Source organism: Lissotriton vulgaris, chromosome 9 (genome assembly GCF_964263255.1).
Source record: "Lissotriton vulgaris chromosome 9, aLisVul1.2, whole genome shotgun sequence".
Lineage (NCBI taxonomy): Eukaryota > Metazoa > Chordata > Amphibia > Caudata > Salamandridae > Lissotriton > Lissotriton vulgaris.
This window is the reverse complement of record NC_141697.1, coordinates 929,793,154-929,812,434: the sequence shown is the minus strand read 5'-3', so window position 1 is coordinate 929,812,434 and position 19,281 is coordinate 929,793,154. Positions and strand designations below refer to the sequence as shown.

Sequence of the window (19,281 nt, the reverse complement as noted above, 5' to 3'; positions counted from 1 at the left end):
GCCCGGGCGTGGGAAGCCCTGGTCATAGAATTGAAGGCTATAGATGCGGACTCTGGTTCGGAACTGAGCGAACATACAGAGGATGGATGTAATGATACAATTATCATTACAAGGATAAAGGAACGTGTGAGTATGCTCCTCCCCCTGCTATAGTCCTGTTCTTCTACATTGTTGTCTGTATGGTACCCTGTATTTTTTTCTCCCAGTTATTACTGAGCTAACTTACGCAGTTGTAAATGACACGCCGGTGAGAGTGGGCGAGTTGAGGGAGGGATGTGGGAGGGTGGAGTAGTTTGATTTATTGCTATATGGCTCTGCAGCTCGTGCATACGTATGTTGCAGTTGGGTATTCTGGCGCTAATAATAGCATATTGGCACTGCTTAGCTGTTACTTGACGATTGTACATTATTCACCCTGGATTATTGCCCTAATTGTATTATCGAATATCGTATGCTTTATCAGTTCCTAAGCGAGATCGCAGAGCCTGTACTGAAATACTTGACCATTATGTGAGTTGTTCGTGGTGGAAAAACAAACAGATTTTTTAAAAAAAAGGGGGAGGATGGGTTATATCTATCCATGTATATTTATCTTTTGCTTCCTCTTCTTTTACTTCCACCTATCTTTCTGCTCTCTCGTCTTTGTTCACGTCATGCATTTATTCAGCTGCTCTTGTGTTCCTGCCATTTTTTTCCTTTTCCTGGTTCACCTTGTTTTAGCTTCTTTCAGGTAACCATATTTATGCTTCTGTTATATAGGAAAGGGGGATATGTAGTATCCTGTTCATGTGAATGTCCTGCCATTATCTCCCTACCTGTTCAGCCAGTGTAAATGGGCTATATGGAATGTTTGAGTGATGTTGCGTATTGGAAAGTTTGGGTGCCTGTGAGGTTAAGTGTGACAGTTAGAGAATGGGCTAAGCAGCGGGCTGCTCCTGGTGGGGCTGCTACCCTAGAAGTCTTCTACCTGTAACTTACTTCAATAAATCATCTTAAACGACATCTTTTTTTTTTTAATACCGTTTTTATTGCAGGAAAAGATGCAATTCACATATGTACAATATTACAACCCCATGGGCGTCGCCTCGCCCGACTTTCTTCAATGAAAAGATACACAGCCATTCAGCCCGCAACCCGGGGGTCGGGCGGCGTTAGTCACCGGGTCAACCTGCTTGCCATCATACACATATGATTGTTGTTTCATTCGGAGTGATCGATCCTGCTTTTAACATTTTCTCCCCACGCCCTTCTTATCGTCCCTCCCCCCCATCCCTCCCCTTCTGCCCAACTACCCACCAACCCCAACTTAAACGTAGCCCTCCCCCCTCGAGTGCTCGACCCTGCGCCTAAGCTCTGCCTCAAAGTTCCCTTGTATGTGCAATCAGGAGTGATAGTGCCGTGTTGGGAATGTTCAACTGGTTAGCAATTGGGCGCTACAACACTTGACTCCGAAAGGCTGTCCACATCTTTTAACGTGCTGTCCCTGAGCGCCTGCACTAGCATCTCCCATTCCATGGCCGCTTCCTGCGCTTTATCGTCTGATCTGCGGCGGGCCAATTGATACCTAAGCGTGCTCTCGCTAGCGGCCCATTTAAGCATTTCATTAGTCCACCTTCGCAGCGTAGGGCATCGTTTCGACTTCCAGTTCCTCGTTAGTTCCCGTTTTGCTAAGATCTGACCCATATCTACAAACTTGCTAGAAATTCTGTTCTTGGGCGTATGCGGGAACCAGTGTAATAAGCCCACAGCCTTGGAGATTTGTAATTCCCGGTCAGTAACAGTATTCAAGGTCTCAATAACCTCCCTCCAGTAATCCCGCAAGTGTGCGCAGTCCCAGAGCATATGGCCCAGGTCCGCCCCCACTGTATTACACCTGGGGCACGCCGCATCCGCCACTCCGAAATACTTTTCAATCCTCCTGGGTGTGAGATAGGCCCTATGCAGTACATAGAAGTGGATCAGCTGAAAGCGGGCATTCCTTGTGCTCTTTCTCGCTCGCCGCACTATCTGTGCCCATGTGGTGTCGGGGATCTCAGTCCCCAGTTCCAGCTCCCAAGTCTCTTTCAGCGTGGTTAGGGGTTGCAGCGTTTCACGTGACATTCGCGAGTAGATGCACGTTACTGCCTTGTACGTACCGGCCGCCATCATGGTGTATTGACAAGCCATGGACGTCGGGGGCTCTTGAGTTCCCTCCTCCCATTGTGCCTGCATCGCACGTGTTATGGCTGCGTGCATTAAAAAGTCCCCCTTCGGAAGGTCGAAGCGGTCTTGCAGCATCTGATAGGGGATCAGTTCCCCGTCCTCATATAGGTCTCCCAGTACCTGCAGTTCAGCCTCCTCCCATCTCTGTAGCCTCAACCAATCGCCCCCATGCGGGAGTGCCGTTACCATACCGAGGGGTATCTCAGGCGCATACATGCGTCGCACCCCAGCCCGTTTCTACGCTCGGTTCCAGCAGAGTCTGTACGTCTGTTCTTCCAGCGACAGATCCCTAAGATACAGTTTTTGCTGCAAGGTGATGAAGGCTAGTACATGCGGGGGTGCCCGCCCCTCTGTCCTCCTCCGGTCCACGGTACGCTCTCGCCACCTCCTGCGTGAAGGTCTGCAGCTGCGCAGCCAAGTAGTATAACTCAAAATCGGGGACAACCATGCCCCCCTCATCTTTCGGCCGGAGCAGCGTTGTCAGAGCAATTCTGCGCCTGCCCGTACCCCAAAGGAAGGAGATCAATAAAGATCTCAGCGGGAGGAGGAGCTACACGGGCATCCAAGATGGTCGCGTGAGCAGAGAGCTCCCGAGACCCGCACCGCCCTTCTTTATCTATCCTACACTTATCCTGATCATTTCGACGGGCTTTTGAAATACTACTCTCACTGATGCGGACGATCCTTTTTTGGTCGAAATCGGACCTTGGGGACCATTTTTCTGTCGTCTTCAACTTTTTGGCCTGCCCACGGACGCGACCGGGGACTCGGCTACCTACTGTGGCCGACCTGTAATTCAACAACAACGGCTGCCTGGCATCTGTCCCACCGGAGGTGCACCACTTTCACTTTCGGTTTCCTGCCTCACGGACTCTGTCTCCTCCTACTCTGTCTTCGCCTGCTGCCCTCACGGTGCACACTTCCCATCATTGGACTGGCAAGGAGGCCTGCGGTACTCCCTCTTCGAACTGCACGTTGGAGTTTTTGGATTTTTCCTCCGTCTCACTGCTTCTCCTGGGTACTCGGCCGCCATCGAATGCGACATGGCGACAAAACCTGAGGCCGAAAAACGCAGGAAGACTGTAACCCGGGGGGGGGGTCGATCCAGTCCAATATGATCGAACGCTACACCCAGCCGAGAGGCTCCCCCGGTGTCACAAGCGTGGGCGCTGAAGGACCTCAAACGGATATGCCGTCTTCCTCGGAAGTATCGCTCCAAGACCTGTTGGCTGCCATCTCTGGACTTAAGGCCGATATGAGTCAGCAATACGAAGCCATCGTGTCCAAGATAGACACGGTGGCTGTGGATGTTACTCTTATTCGGGCCGATCTTGCCAAAACGAATGAGAGGGTGAAGGCACTAGATCTTAAGGCGTCAAGCCTGGTAACGGACATGGCGGAGGCGCAGTCTGAGATTGGAAATCTGCGTGCCTCGCATGATCTGCTGCTCAAGCGAATGGAGGACTATGACAACAGGGCCAGGCGGAATAACATACGCCTAGTTGGAGTGCCGGAAAGTGATGGTGCTGCCTCGATCGACTTATTGGTCGAGGAACTTATTGTTGCTAAACTTGCTCCGGTTGGACTCAGTAAGTTCTTTGCCGTAGAGCGCGCCTATCGTTTTCCAGGAGGACAAGTGAAACCAGGAGGCCCGCCGAGGCCTATCATTGCAAGACTATTTCACTATCGAGACAGAGACGCTATCCTCCAGGCCGCCCGTAAACACGGCCCGTTGAAATATGACAATAACTCTATCTCCATCTATCCTGATTTCACTCCCCAAGTGCAGCGACAAAGGTCGGGGTTCCTCGGAGTGAAGCGTCGCCTGAGAGATCGGGGACTGAAGTACGCCATGTTGTTTCCAGCCCGACTGCGGATTGAATTTAGAGAACGTGCCTACTTTTTTGATCAGCCGGAGCGTGCTGCCGACTGATTGGACTTGTTGCCGACAGATGACTCTGGGAGCGGAGGCCCTGGTGGTGCGGAAGGTGGTGCAACGGCCCAGGAGTAACATGGGGCCCCCGGAGGTCCAGATTGAGACTACGTATTGTACTGAGTAATTTCACTGTGTGCTCTATGGTTCTGCCCGTGGCGGTGCGGGAACGGGTGATTTCTCCCTTCCTCCTCGGGGGGTTCTTTGTGTAGATAAGATGGGGCGACAGGCACACTGCAGTTGGGGGTGGCTTTTTAGTCAGCAGGGGTGCAGGGAGGGGGGTGTTGTAACGGGTTTCTGTTTGGGGGTTGGTTCCTGGGGACTTGGTTTGTTTCGTTTAGTTTGTTATGTCTCTTTTTTCATGGTATTTCACAGATTGCAATCATTCCGAACTTGGGGTTGTTGAGGGGGATGGGGGTGGAATGTCTTTGTCGCAATGGGGGGGGGTGAAATGCGGGTTCTTTCTTGGAACGTAAACGGGTTGGGTGACAGGATCAAGCGGGGCATTGTGCTACAATTTTTGAGGCGTCATGCCCCCGATGTTGTGTTCCTTCAGGAGACCCACTTAATTGGAAATGCTTGTAAAGCCCTCGACCGCCGGGGTTATCGCCTGGTCGCACATGCTGGTTTCACTTCTGGGTCCCGGGGTGTGGGTATCATGGTGAAGTCTTCCCTTGCTCTCGCTATTGACGAGGTTATCCTTGACGGCCGTGGGCGGTATGCTGCTGTTTCTGGGAGGTGGGAGGGTAAACAGATTGTGTTGGTTGTTGTCTATATTCCCCCGGGGCTGCAGGCTACCACCTATGCCGACCTTGGCAGGACTTTCCTTGGCCTTCCTGATGGATTGTTAATCTTGGGCGGGGACTTCAATTCTGTTATGTCTGGTGAATGTGATCGACTTCCCCCTAGGGTCTTGCTGCCGTCCCAGATGTGGCTCAATGAGATGGCTGATACTTTTGGCCTAGTGGATGTTTGGCGCTCATTACACCCCACACTCCAGCAGTATACTTTTCACTCTGGTGCGCATGGCAGCCTCTCCCGTATCGATTATTTCTTTATGTTAGCTTCCACTCTGTCCACTGTCCGGGAGGTACGACATCTTCCCCGGGGTATCTCGGACCATTCCCCCTTGCTGGTTAGGATTTCTGTGGGTGGTCTACTTGGTAACAGGGTCCCCCCGGTCCCTCCCTGGCATTTCCGAAGCCCCCGGCTCCGCTCAGATTTGGTTAAGGCCATTGATTGCTACTTCGATGAGAATGTGGGCTCAGTCACCTCCCCTACTGTTCTTTGGGAGGCCTTCAAGACGGTTACCAGGGGTTCCGCCCTATCACTCATTGCCGCAGAGCGTAGGGTAAAGAGGGAGGCTGTTCTGGCTCTTGAAACTGAGATCACTGCGCTTGAAAGTGAGTTGGGTGGGGATGACACGCCTGCATTGCTGCACACTCTGGAACTAAAACAAGCTGACTATAAAGCTTGTGTCACTGATGCTGCTAAATTGATGCGAGCGAATCAACTAGGCCGACTGTATGATGTGGGTGACAAGGCTAGCAAGCTCCTGGCGTGGCTGCATAAGGCTGAACGAGCGAGTCATTTTGTGCCTGTCATTGTTCGCGAATCCGGTGAGTGTGTCTCCGATCCTGGTGAAATTGTTGATTGCTTTGTGGACCACTTCCGGAAGGTTTATACGCCTGTTAGTGATCGGGATGAGGCTGATTCCAGGCTACTATTGCGAGATATTGCCCTACCTACTGTTTCAGATGAGGATGGTCTTGTCTTGGAGGCCCCTTTCACCGTTGATGAGATTGCCCTTGCTATCCGAGCTTTGCGCTCGGGAAAGGCGATGGGCCCAAATGGACTGCCCATTGAACTTTACAAACTTTGTCCGGACAAGATGGCCGCCCATCTGCGCCACATGTTTCTCGAGGCGGTTGAGGCTGGGAGCCTCCCCCTCGAGCAGCGCCTTGCTACCATAGTGGTCATTTATAAGGATGGCAAGCCTCGTGACCGCTGCGCTTCATACCGCCCCATCTCTCTCCTGAACGCAGAACCCAAAATCCTGGCCAAGGTTCTGGCCAATCGGTTGCTTAAGGTGATTTGCGACCTGATCCATCCGGATCAATCCGGTTTCATCCCGCACAGGAACACGGCCCTTAATCTGCGTAGGCTCCACAGTGTTCTCGCGAGAGCTCCAATTCTCGCCGAGCCGGCAGTGGTCGCCTCCTTAGACGCCACTATGGCTTTCGACACTATCGAATGGCCCTACCTCTGGGCGGCTCTCGCTAAGTTTGGCTTTGGCCCTAATTTCATCGCATGGGTCAGGCTCCTTTACGAACGGCCATTGGCCCAGGTTGTGGTAAATGGTAGATGCTCTGACCCCTTCCCCTTAGGCCGTGGCACTCGTCAGGGCTGTCCGCTCTCCCCGCTTCTATTCGCATTGGCGCTTGAGCCCCTTGCTGCATGGCTTCGGTGGGAACCCTCTATTAAGGGGATTAGATGGTCTCCAGATCTTGAGGATCGTGTCTCCTTGTACGCGGATGATATCCTTCTTTATCTTACTTCCCCTCAAAAGTCGCTCAACGTCCTCTTCGACGTTCTCACATCCTTTGGTAAGAACTCAGGACTAGTCATCAACTGGACTAAGTCCTGTGTTTACATCATAGCCGGGGCTCTGCCGCCTCTACCTCGCAGGTTTCCCATACTGGTAGCGACCGACGGCTTCAAGTATTTGGGGATCTATGTTTCGATGGTCTCTTCGGTCCGCTATGAGCGGAACTTGTATGCTCCGCTCCGTAGACTCAAGCAAGACGTTCGACGGTGGCGTGAATTGCCCTTATCCCCATTGGGCCGGGCGGCACTCTTTAAAATGATGTCGCTTCCCCGATTTCTTTACGCCCTGCAGAATTTTTTCGATCCTGTCCCTGCTCGCTACTTCCGTGAGGTTGAGAGTTTACAGAGACAACTGATTTGGGATGGCCGTGCCCGTATTGCCTTGTCCAAACTCACCCTCTCATGGTATGATGGTGGTATTGCGTTGCCGGATATCAGACGATATTACTGGGCCTCGCACCTGAGCGCTATCAACCATGCGACGTACGCTCCGGAACCCGCTCCCGCCTTTGCTTTGGATAAACTATTATTACCCGGTGGCAACTTTAATAGGGCTCTGTACTCAAAGGCACCTTTTCGACTCCTTACAGGCCCGACGAAATGTGCAGTGCGGGCATGGAGAGATGCTACTGTGGCCACGGGCTGGGGTGGTAGGCTAACACGTATGACGCCATTGTATGACTCGGATCGGTTGGGCAATCTGTGGAAGACGAAAGGATTTGAGAAGTGGGACATGATTGGGATCAGTAAGGTGGAGGATCTATGGGCACGGGGCGCTGTTAAATCCTTCGAGGTATTGAAACTGGAATACCGGCTCGATGATAGAGAGCACTTCCGGTATATGCAGGTTCGACATGCCTTGTCCTCCGTCTTTCCATCCGGTACCGATATCCCGCAGTCCTCCCCTTTGGAGGATCGTGTTCTTGACGGCCATGTCCCCGATAGCACTATTTCCTTGATATACAAAAAGCTTGTCAACAATAGGGCTGACCAACTTGAGAAGCTTCGTGCTTCCTGGACGGCTGACTGGCTCGAACTAGACGACGAGGACTGGCAGTCAGCTGTATCCTCCCCTAAGGAGGTGGCTATTCCGGCTCGGCTTCGCTTTGTCCAGTTGAAGATCCTCCACCGTGTGTATCTGACTGGAATGAGTCTGGTGCGATTGGGTTTGGTTTCGGATGGACGATGCAGGCGTGGGTGTGGTATGGATGGTACCTTCCTTCATATTCTGTGGGAATGCCCGATGATTGTAGCTTTTTGGTCCAGAGTGCATGATGTTATGGGTCGTGTCACCGGGATCCCACTCCTTCCCGAAACACGACGTTGTCTGCTGAATGTGTGGGAACCGTCTGATTGTAATGCTGCCCAGACACTTTGGGTTACTCTGGGCAACATGGTCGCAAAGAGAGATATAGCGCAGCTCTGGGGCTCCCCTAGATTACCATTGCTCAGTGCCTGGAAAGAGAACATGGACTGGTGCATGTTCCGAGAAAAAACTGTATGAGGCGCGGGGGCTTCCTAAGAAATGGTCCAGGGTCTGGGCTCAGTGGAATTCGTACCGCGGAGACATTTGCTCTCCTCCGCTGGACTATGAGGTTCCTCTCCCCTCCTCTCCATGATTTACGTTCCTTTTCCAATTTCCAGTACACGCTTTGTTTTCTTCTCGTGCTCGCCCCCCCCTCGCCATATGTGTCTCTTTATTTATTAACCTTCTCCCCCCCCTCCCGCGACCCTTGCCACTATGATACCATGTGTTTGTGTGTTGTTGTTCTTTTCGACAAAAACATAAAATTAAACCTTTCTTATCCTATTTATATGGCGCTATGTTCTATCCGATAATGTTGTCTCGAGAGATTGCTTTAACAACGTACTGTCTCCTAATTTACTTTTTAATCATCCTGTTTATGTCATAGCGGCCGGCCCTGCGGGGTTGTAGGCAGACGCTGTGTATTGTGCATTCATAAATAAAGGTTTTAAAATAAAAAATAAAAAAATAAAAAAATAAAGATCTCAGCTGCCGGAAGATCGACCTAGGTATCCATACAGGCAGCCCACAGAAGTAATAAAGAAGGCGCGGCAGGGCTATCATTTTTACCAGGGATATACGTCCCGTGACCGACAGCGGGAGAGTAGACCAGAAGGATATATTACCACGTAGCGCCCGTATACATCGACCTACGTTGCCCTCTAGCAGGTCCGCAGCCTTGTGGTATATGTACACCCCCAGGTATTTGAGGCAATCCGGCGCCCAGGCCAACTGTGTGCGGATGTTAGGTTCCTGTTCACCGTGACGTAACGGGAACAGGCACGACTTGGGCCAGTTCACCCGCAGCCCAGATAGTCTGCCAAAGGCCACCAGTAGTTTTTCCGCCCCCTCCAGTGCCTCCCTCGGGTTTTCTAGATATAGCAGGAGATAGTCTGCATACAGCGAGACAAGGTGTGGCTGTCCCCGATAAGTCAAGCCCGCGAAGGAGATCCCCTTCCTGACTTCAGCCGCGAAGGGCTCGATCGCTAAAGCGAACAGCAGGGGAGATAAGGAACATCCCTGCCGGGTGCCTCGGCTAACTGGGTACGGGTCCGACACAAGGGGACCCACCCGCACCAGTGCAACCGCCGAGGCGTATAGGACTTTCGTCCAACCTTTGTACCCGTCCCCAAGGCCGAAGTGTTGCATAACCCGGTATAGGTACTCCCACTCCAGGCTGTCGAATGCTTTTTCTAGGTCGATCGACAAGACCACCGGCGTGTACGTGGCAGGCCACTGTTCTCCCAGCAGGCAAATCAATCGACGTATATTAGCAGTCGTGTTGCGCGCTGCAATGAAGCCAGATTGGTCTTTGTGGACCAGCACCGTTATGTGCTGCAGCAACCTGGTCGCCAAGATGGTACTCAGGATTTTGTAGTCCACCGTCAACATGGATAGTGGCCTGTAGGAGGCTGGATGCTTGCTCTCTCTACCCGGCTTCAGGAGCTGAATCAGGAGCGCCTCACACATGGAGGCAGGCAGCCTCCCCAGAGCCTTGGCTTCGTTATACACCGCCTGAAGCCCCGGGGCAAGTAGGTCAATATATTTGCTATAAAATTCGACCGGAAGCCCATCCAGGCCCAGGGTTTTGTTTCTGGCCATTTTCTTCACCGCACTCCTTATCTCGCCCAGTTCTATGCCCCTGCCCAGAGCCTCCGCCTGTTCTGGTTTCAATCGCGGCAGCTGCAGGCCCCCCAAGAAAGCGGTTATCTCCGTCTCCCGCCCCTCGAGCGCGCTCTAGTAAAGCGTCTCTTAGTACGAGCGGAAGCGCTCCAGAATCTCCACTTGGGTGAGGCGGACTAGGCCGTCCTCCCCCTCAATGGCTAAAATAGGGTGGCTTCGTCTTGTGGGGTTGGCCAACCAGGCTAGCAGCGTCCCCGCTTTGTCCCCCTCCGTGTGCGCCCTTACTGAGTAGGATTTATAGTCGAAACAGCGAAGCTGTTCCATCTCCACAGCCACCGCTTCCTTGGCAGCACTCACCATCTCTTGTAGCTCCGGGAGGTTGGGTCGCTCCTTCTCGGCCGCGCGCAATGTTGTTTCTGCCCTGTCCAGATCATCTAGCAAAGATTTACGGGCCCCCGAGTACTTTCCTATACAATGGCCACTGACAACTGTCTTAAAGGCATCCCACTCATATGCTCTAGTCGATGCCGTGCCCTCATTCTCCTCGAAGTAGCACGTGACCCGATCCCCCAGCGTTTCCCTGAACACCAAGTCATCTGGCGTGTCCGGCCTCAGTTGCCACGTTGAGACCCGCGAGGTCTCAGTCATCCAATTGAGGGTCCGCAGCAGGGGGTGGTGGTCAGAGATCGTGCGTGCAAGGTATTCCGAGTTGGATACCACCGGTAACACCTGCGAGGAGCACAAGAATGTGTCCAGGCATACATGGAGGTCGTGCAGCTCAGAGTAGAAGGAATAGTCCCTCACCGTTACCGTTGGGTGGTGCACCCTCCAGGCGTCCTGGAGTTCCCAACTATCTTAAACTACATCTTGCCTGCGTGGACCTCATTACTAGCTTAGAAAAGCGAACAAGGGGCACCGGGTTTCGTGCATGGATGTTTTAAGAAATGCATACGTTGAACACTTCAGAACACAAAGTGATCAAACAAGCTATTGCTCGATATTCTGTTTATTTAAATACTTCAATTTTTGTTTGTCATTTTTTATACTGTTTTATCAAAAAATATATATAATTAGTACACATGATAGTACATACAATTCATATTGGACACTTTCTTGCTTCTAATAGTCCTTTGCAATGTATCTGGTACATGATCTACATTGATTTCATTATGTACCCACGATTCATTCTACAGAAGACAATTAATCACAAAAACTAATTACAATATGTTGGCTAATCACGACGATTGATGATAATATCTATATTAGTACAACAATTATAATCAGAATATCCTTGGTAGTAATGTACAGAACCATTCATCAACGTGTTTCGGCCACTGCCTTCCTCAGGAATTCTGTATTACCAGTGAAAACATTTGTATAGCATGATTTCCTATTTTTGGCGTCCTGATATAGAGGATGTACTCTCTCTATGAGTTATTGTACAGTAGCATGAAGGTATCCAGATACTTTTTTTTTGATGTGTCAAAGTTTTACAAGCTGCTGTTAAGTTTGTATTGAATATGTCCCAGCACGGGGTTTAAAAGGGGTTGTTGCGCGTAGCCTTATGCCTGCTGTATTCTTAATAGATTCTAGGGTCGAGTTTCAATTGGTGACGGTAAAGCTGTAGCCCTTATTCACTGCCTTTGACACTCCTCGAGGGAAAAAGGGGTGTTGCATGTAGTTTTATCTCTGTTGTATTCTTGTTAGATTCTAGGTTCAAGTTTCAATTGGTGACGATAAAGCTGTGTTTCATATTCACCGCGCTCGTTACGCCTCGGGGGACTTGATTCTTGGGGTTAAGCCAAGTCGTGTGTTCCGATCTGACTTCACGCAGGTGAGAAAGCAGACCTCATTACTACAATTGCCTGTAACTTACTCACTCTTTCTGCCAATGGAAAGGCTTTCCCCAACTGCTAGTCTAGTGTTAAACCTAGAAATGTGATCTTTGTTTGGGGTATCAACAATAAGTTGTTCCTGTTAAAAGTGAGATCTAATATTTGGCACAGATTGATGCAAGCATTCATGGAATTTTTCCTTGGTCTCCAGATGATGGCTCTTTGACTAACCAGTCATCCAGGAACACCAGATAACCTGCTCTCCTGAAAAAAGAGCACCTGGAGTGTGACATTTAGTGAATATTCTTGGTGCTGATTTGAGCCCAAAGAGGAGTGCCTTTAACTGGTACAGAGGACCCACTACAGAGAATCAAAGGTGCTTCCTGTGTTCGATGAATGGGTATGCGGAAATAAGCATCCTGAAGGTCCAAAGACGTCAAAAAATCCCTGTCCTGCATCATCAGAATGACTTTTTGCAGAGTAAAGTTGGATTCTTTTGGGATTTGGAGACAATTTCTATGGTACCTTTGGAAAGAAAGATGAGGATTTTCATTTGCATCTCTTTCAAGTGAATATGATGCTCTTTTCTTGGTGGACAAACTTGGGTGTCTCTGAATGAAATTCAACATATGGCCTGACTGGACAATTTGTAACACCCACTTGTATTATTTTCTTCCATGCAGGATCAAAAAGGGAATCCACCCCTGCCCCCCCCCCCCAACATTTGAGGACAAGAAGAAAAGGGGGAAACAAGCTGGGAGTCATGCTCTTTTGATTTTCATGGGTACGTACTTGGGAGGAAACCCTCTTTCTTCCTGTAGACCTCCCATATGGTTCCCTTTGATTCGGATTAAAGGAGTTTCCCTGGTCATATCCAGGCAGTCTTTGAGAATAATATGGGCATCCTTGACCTCCATACTCGTTGAATCCTGCTCTGAAATGGTGATCTTCATGAGCCACATATAGTTGATGTACCAAATCTGGCATATTGCAACAGCCCGAACGCATTTACTGTATCAGTGTTGGGTTTAGGCATTGCAAAGCATGTTTACCAAAAAAAGTTATCACATTAAAAGGCATTTCAAATATTTTAGATTGGACACCAACAAGGAAAGCTGTAGATTTTAGCCAGCCTGCCTCATTAGCACAGTCCCTCCTGTTAAATGGCAAAAACCAGTATTTGAAGCATCCATCGCCATGTCAATAATGAAAGAAGAAGTCTGTTCTTCATTCAGAATAGCTCTTGACGTTGCTCTCCTATCCTCAGGAATAAGATCCAGTAATGGAGCTATGTGATACCACATCTGGCAATATTAATGACCTAGAATCACCAGGACATTGGCTGTCTTAATTGATTTTGGTGCCACAGAGAAAATTATCAGCCCCACATTGCCAATACATTTGCCATTCTTATCTGGCAGGCTGGACGACAGCATTATTGGGGTCTTGGTTCTTCTTTCAGCTGCTGAATAAATTACAGAGGCCGGTCTAGAATGACCAGTGAGGCAAGCTGGTGCTGAATCTGGAGATTTATATTGCTTTTCCAGATGAGGCATCACAGCTGGACCTGTAGCAAGTGTCTTCCTTAATTTCAGATCTCCTGACCACACAATCAAGAAAAGGTATAGATTTAACATATTTCTGAGGTTGCTCTTCAAAGTCTTAGACAAAACATGGTTGATCTACAGAAGTCATTGGTAGGTTGAATTTCTTGGCAGCTCTTTCAATCAACAAATGAAATTTAGAGACATCATCCGTAGCATATTGTGAGATTGGTCCATCAATTACCCTTGGGACAATAAAATCTTGTCCATCCTCACCCCTTACATCACCATCTAGTGGTAGTTCACCTTCATTTCCTTCTATATCCGAATAGCTAAGATCATTAAAGTAATCATCGTCCATGTCTTCTCCATTTACCAACCCCCTTGGCATTGGAGTGAGAGACAGCAGTGATGGCTGCCTAAGAGGTGAAACTGGTAAAGGAGTAGTTTGAGGAGGCTGGCGGAAGGGAGCAGCAGGCAGGCCAATGTAACAACTTAGTAAACTTGTCCATATTTTTTACAACATTGATAAACATGCCAGTGGCACTTCAATCATATCTGGCTCTCTATAGTATCTAGGTGGTTTCCATTCGAGTACTTCCAGATTTGTACTCCTGCTGACAAACATTCACTGTAGGACTCATGGTCCAAAAGCATTCCCTTCAAAATCTGGGACATATCAAGCATCCAATTGAGTTGGGCTGTAAGCTGTTATTGAGGCATTATCACTAGCCTCTGACTGGAATAATTGTATTTTAGGCACATCTGTGGCCCTCAAAGGAGAAAATATATTTCATCCCGTGTTTAGTTATAGACTTCGTAGATCCCAATGGTGATGCCTTCGCTAATATGGTCCTTGCCATCGATGGTATAGGTTGATGACAGCGATGGCATTAAAGTTTATGACATCAACGGTCTCAAAATCGACAAGGTTTCATTCGTATCTTTTTTGTTGTCACAAGTGAGTCTCTGTAGGACTTAGTCAGCAGAGGAGGTGGGTGCAAGCGCTGTCCCACATCGATCATGCTCCGGAAACTGTAGCAGCCCAAAGATCTCCCTGGTCCAGAAATAAAACAATCTTCCCTAAAAACAACTCCCAGTACAGTTGATCGAAAGAAAGGGTTGGTTCAAATCCAGGGCAAACCAAAATGGAAACAGTTACAGGTTCACTGAATGGTTAGAGCAGAGCTCTGACAGGGGACTTCCTTGAACATGAAGTGCGGTAGGAATCTGAGCTATGATAGCCTCTAGGGGTAGTAGGTGCTTAAGCTTCCCCCAAATTGGCTGAAGTTTGGGTTCTTTCTAATAAAGTGGATGTGTTACTAAACATACTATGTTACTTCAGGCCTATAGCCACTTTACAATATATATTGTATGTTCTAAATTTTTACAGTGTACTACTAGTTTAATGTACCAGGGATTCCCAGCATGACAATGAGGGATCATGCAAACATGTGAGCATATAAAAGATCCAATGTTGCAGAAAAAGATTGTAATAGGATCAAATCAAGACACTTCTCTTGGTGATGCACAAATGATACACACAGAAATCTGATTTTCACACATTATCTTTTGTGCTCCTTATAGTTTTCTCAGTAAAAAGGTATTGTCGATGTAAACTTACTGGGCATTCCAAAGGAAAATATGCTGTTTGTAAATAACAGTATGTTGCCACAAGATGCTACCGTTGCATTCAAAAATCACCCCGCCTCAAGTACAATAAAGGTAAGTGGGTCGTAAATGTTTGTCGTTCTAAAAATTGGGTTGCAGTTCTGAAAAGTTTGAGATGCGCTGATCTAGGAGTTTTAAAAAGGCAAAGATGTCCTTTAGATGCACTATGCTAATGCAATGCCTCTCAGAACTAATTTTACTCTCATTTAACCCTCCTTCTAGGCTTAAGATGCTTCAATGTAAATTTGTTAAAAGCAAATTCGGCCTGTTCAGCTTTTTTAAAGGGTGCTTTTTTTTGTTGTTAACATTGTGCATGTTAAATTTGTAAACTCTTACAAAATAATCTGTGGAAAAAAATGTTCAGGGGTCGCCCCACCCAGCAAATAACTACTTTAACGTTTACAACTATCAATGACGAGCCTACGGAGCAGAACACTACACACTGGAAGCATTATTTTAAGGATACTATTCTACATTTGTTTAATGCTTACTACAAGATGCAAGCCAGTGTAGTAGAAACACGTTGTCGTCACGGAAAACTACGTCTCTAAGCGCACTCAAAAGAAAGTCAAGCCAATGCCACTTACTTTCCTTGAAGTGTTTGCCGAGGCCAAGTACCATCTTCATTCTTCTGTTCAATCACTAACACCTGGAAGTATATAATTGAACAAAAGCCAAAGTCAACAGCAATTTTGTTTTAGATGTCAATAGAACATAGTTTGCATTGTTTCTATAAAGCATATTGCTATGAGAAACGTTTGTCGGATTTCATAAAATATGTGTTTCCACTAAATAGCCAAGTCTAACAAAAGGACAGGATGTGCTGGAATATGACCTGAATGATTGCCCACGGTAAAGCGCAAGCATTCAACTCATGTTTGTTCTTTTTATGAGATAGACTGCCATGTTTAGCTAAATAAATGTAGCAACGTATTCACCACTATCATTGCAATTGGTACTTAAAATAATAAAAGCTGATTGAACATTTAAAAGCACACTTTAAATTAGTACTTTCAAAATGTGTGGTATTGTCAATTTTAATGTCAGGTCTCCAAACCCTTTCTCAACACATATCCTAAAAGTTTCTTTTCAGATAACTATATTTGAAACAGTGCACAGCAATAGTAGAGGCACATATCACCAGGCCAAAACAATCTCAGAGCAGCTGGTGTGATCCTAGCCCTGAGAAGCCTAACCAAAGACTCATCAAAAGATGAAGAATCAAAACATTCAGACTTGGAAAAAAGGTCCTAGAATCTCAATGTGAACGAATGAAATGAGATTTTGAAAACTTTTTATTCAGAAAATAGTTGGAAACAACAAACCCTGATGGAATCTAAGTAAATAGCACGTGTGGGGTAAAGTGACAAAATAAAGGAAGAAAGAGGGCATTGACACAATTTATCTCTTCAGAAAAGCACGATATCAAGAATTTAAAACAAGTACCCAAGATTGTTTTGGTACAGCAATCTGGGAGCATTCCTAATGTCAGATGTGTAGTCCCAATCACAGTTTAAACTATTTTCCAAACAAGAAAGACTCACAATATCAAGTATACAAGGACACTAGTTTGTAAGCATTTGGTTTTGTGTCTGCCAACACAGATTTTCAGAGTCAAAATACTTTTCAAGATCACCTCTAATTACCAATACTACTTTTCCAAATAATTTACCTGCACCCGTCTTTGCAATGGATATATTAGCTCTGGTGAATACCAACCGGACTACAAATACTCATATTTTGCAGTGTATGTCTACTCAGATTTTTAAATTGTTGAATTTGCTGCTGACCCATAGGGTTTGGAGATTTGCGTTTGCTAGCTTAGCACTGGCCATCCTGAAGCTGCGTTATGAGATGTGAGGATTTTGAAACCAATCATATTGTGATACAAATTTGCAGTATGTTGTACCCTGGCAAGCATGCATTTTAGGATCAAACTACACTTCTAAATTAGGCACAAACAGATCCATTACCCCTACTTAGCATACAAGCCAAACACACCAAAATAAAATTACGACATAAACAAGATTTTCAGATCAATTTAGGAATAATCAAGTATACACAAACTGGTGGTGAGGGTGGCAAGCAAAGTGCGCACAGGTGTCTGTTCTGGGATACTTATTCTCAAAGTTCTGAGCATGCTCTAGTTTATGTGGTCCCACCGCCACTGGACCACTAACTACAATCTGTACAAAAGGAACATGTGATTCATCTAAATAATGATAGTGTTCCAAGCAGTGCGCTCATATATTGTCCATTCTACGTGTATCCAACCAAGAAAATCCCAAGGGAGTCTTGTTTAATTGGAAAGCCAATTCCGAATTGGTTATTCAATCCAATTTTTTAACACAAAAGGTACATTATCCAATTTATCCACCCAACGCGTTTCGTTCTACGCGGACATCAGGGCTCCTAATATCATGATAATCATATGACTTTAAATTCCATGCCGTGCCCCCATCCATTTCTAGTATCAATCTTTATTGAAAACGTCAATTACGTTCCACGCTTCTTTCTAGCGCGTCCCCAACACTGTCCTTCTTTCGTACACTGTTGGTGGAATGTAACTTGACGTTTGCAATAAACAAAGATTATGAGCGCACTGCTTGGAACACGATCCTTATTTCGATGAATCACACACTCCTTTTGTATAGATGTAAGTTAGGAATACATGGACAGCTATTTCAGTGATATGTTTAGATGCATGTAGTCAAATACTGGAATCAGCTCCCCTTACATTTGCAGAAATGTACTTCCTATTTGACCTTCAGGAAGCTCCTTAAAACTTTTCTGTTCTAAATCACATCTGTCTTCATGGTTCCACCTCCTGTCCTCATGGTTTTGCAAGGTGAAGCGCCGAGATGCCTCCGGGTGATTCGAGAGCTATATAAAAACCCCTAACATAACATAACATAATCTAGCAAATGCTGGCGGATTATGAGAGACCTAACTTTCACAGGTACACAAATTACAAGTCCTTCAAAAATAGCGTTGTATCGAAATTATTATAATTCAAGAGGGAGAATTATTTGGGGGGCTTGGTCAAAGATGGGCCATCCAACATGGAGATCATCTTGAGCAAAACAGTATCTAAAAGTCAAGGATCAGGGAATTCACCACTAGCATGAACAATGTGTTTGACTAATCTGACAATATATAAAAAAAAAAACTGTAATGCATGAATTGAGTGCTAGAGATGCGAGGAAGCACCAAGGTAACTTTTTAAAACATGTGGAAGAATGATTCATTCACATGTCAGAGGTAGCAGGAAGAGCTTTAAATAAAGGGTGTTTACAATTCCTTTGCAGCTAAAAGTAATAAATTAACCAATAATGCCCAAGTTAAGAGTCTCCTGGTAAGTTAAATTATGTGCAGGAACTTGGATCTTAAATAGAGGAACAAGGATCTTTTGATGCAATAAGCACTAAAATATCAAGTGTTGCGCTCTTTTAACGATCCCTAGGACAGTGTTATGTATCAGAAGCGATGAATATAAATAATCCAAAAAAAAGGACACTTAATCAGTCCAGAACTGTCCTCCACTGGGCATAGCATAGACAACATAGTATCATAGTGAGATGGAAAACAGAAATAGGAGTTTGGAGTGCTGATAGTTGATCTGAAAATGAGACTGCCATCCAACCTTAATCTTTGGTACCTATTTTTTAATATGCTTAAAATTTCCCTGCCATCGAGTACCACCTTTGAAATATTTCCTGTATTCTTTTATATGTATAAATTAATGGATTGCGTACAACTTTCATTATATTCATGTGTTTCATCACTAAACATGTGCTAGATTACATATTGTTACTACTAAATTCATAAATTGACCTGACAAACGGGGGCTGGACTTGTGCCTTGTGTGCACCTTTGGAAGGACGGGCTGCATTGCGGTCATACTCTGCCCTACCTGCTGATCACCGAGACCCGGACCAGGACCTATTCTACACCACTTGTCCCGGGTCTCAAGAATCTGTTATGGGGAGGGCAAAAGGTGGCTTGTTGGTTTTATTGTCTGTGCACCTCCCAGTATATGTAAGATCTTGCCTTACAGTTGGTTTCCACTCCCAAATATTGGAATTAGAAGTTAACAGGGGCAGGGACATCCTGTTGATCAATCATTACAACAATACTTTTGATCCTACCAGCACTTCTGTTGTGGATGAACTTGAAGTAGCCCTGAACAAAATCTGTAATAAATCACCCAAATCATATGACATTATTTGGGGGGTGACTTTAATATTAGAACTTGCCCGCACTCTTATACCTCTGCTTGTGGGTTTGATGGGGATACTGGGGAGAACTTAGCACACTTTTTACACTCCCCATATGGGGTCT

At 46.6% G+C, this 19,281-nt stretch overlaps 1 protein-coding gene across 1 annotated transcript in view; it reads right to left on the bottom strand.

Moving 5' to 3' along the window:
* The window catches only part of USP4 (ubiquitin specific peptidase 4), an 824,148-nt gene that overhangs the window by 630,550 nt on the left and 174,317 nt on the right, over nucleotides 1–19,281 (bottom strand). Inside the window, exon 6 of the mRNA XM_086938769.1 lies at nucleotides 15,528–15,589. Within this exon, the coding sequence (XP_086794895.1) occupies nucleotides 15,528–15,589 (62 nt within the window). The remainder of the gene's footprint in view (nucleotides 1–15,527; nucleotides 15,590–19,281) is intronic.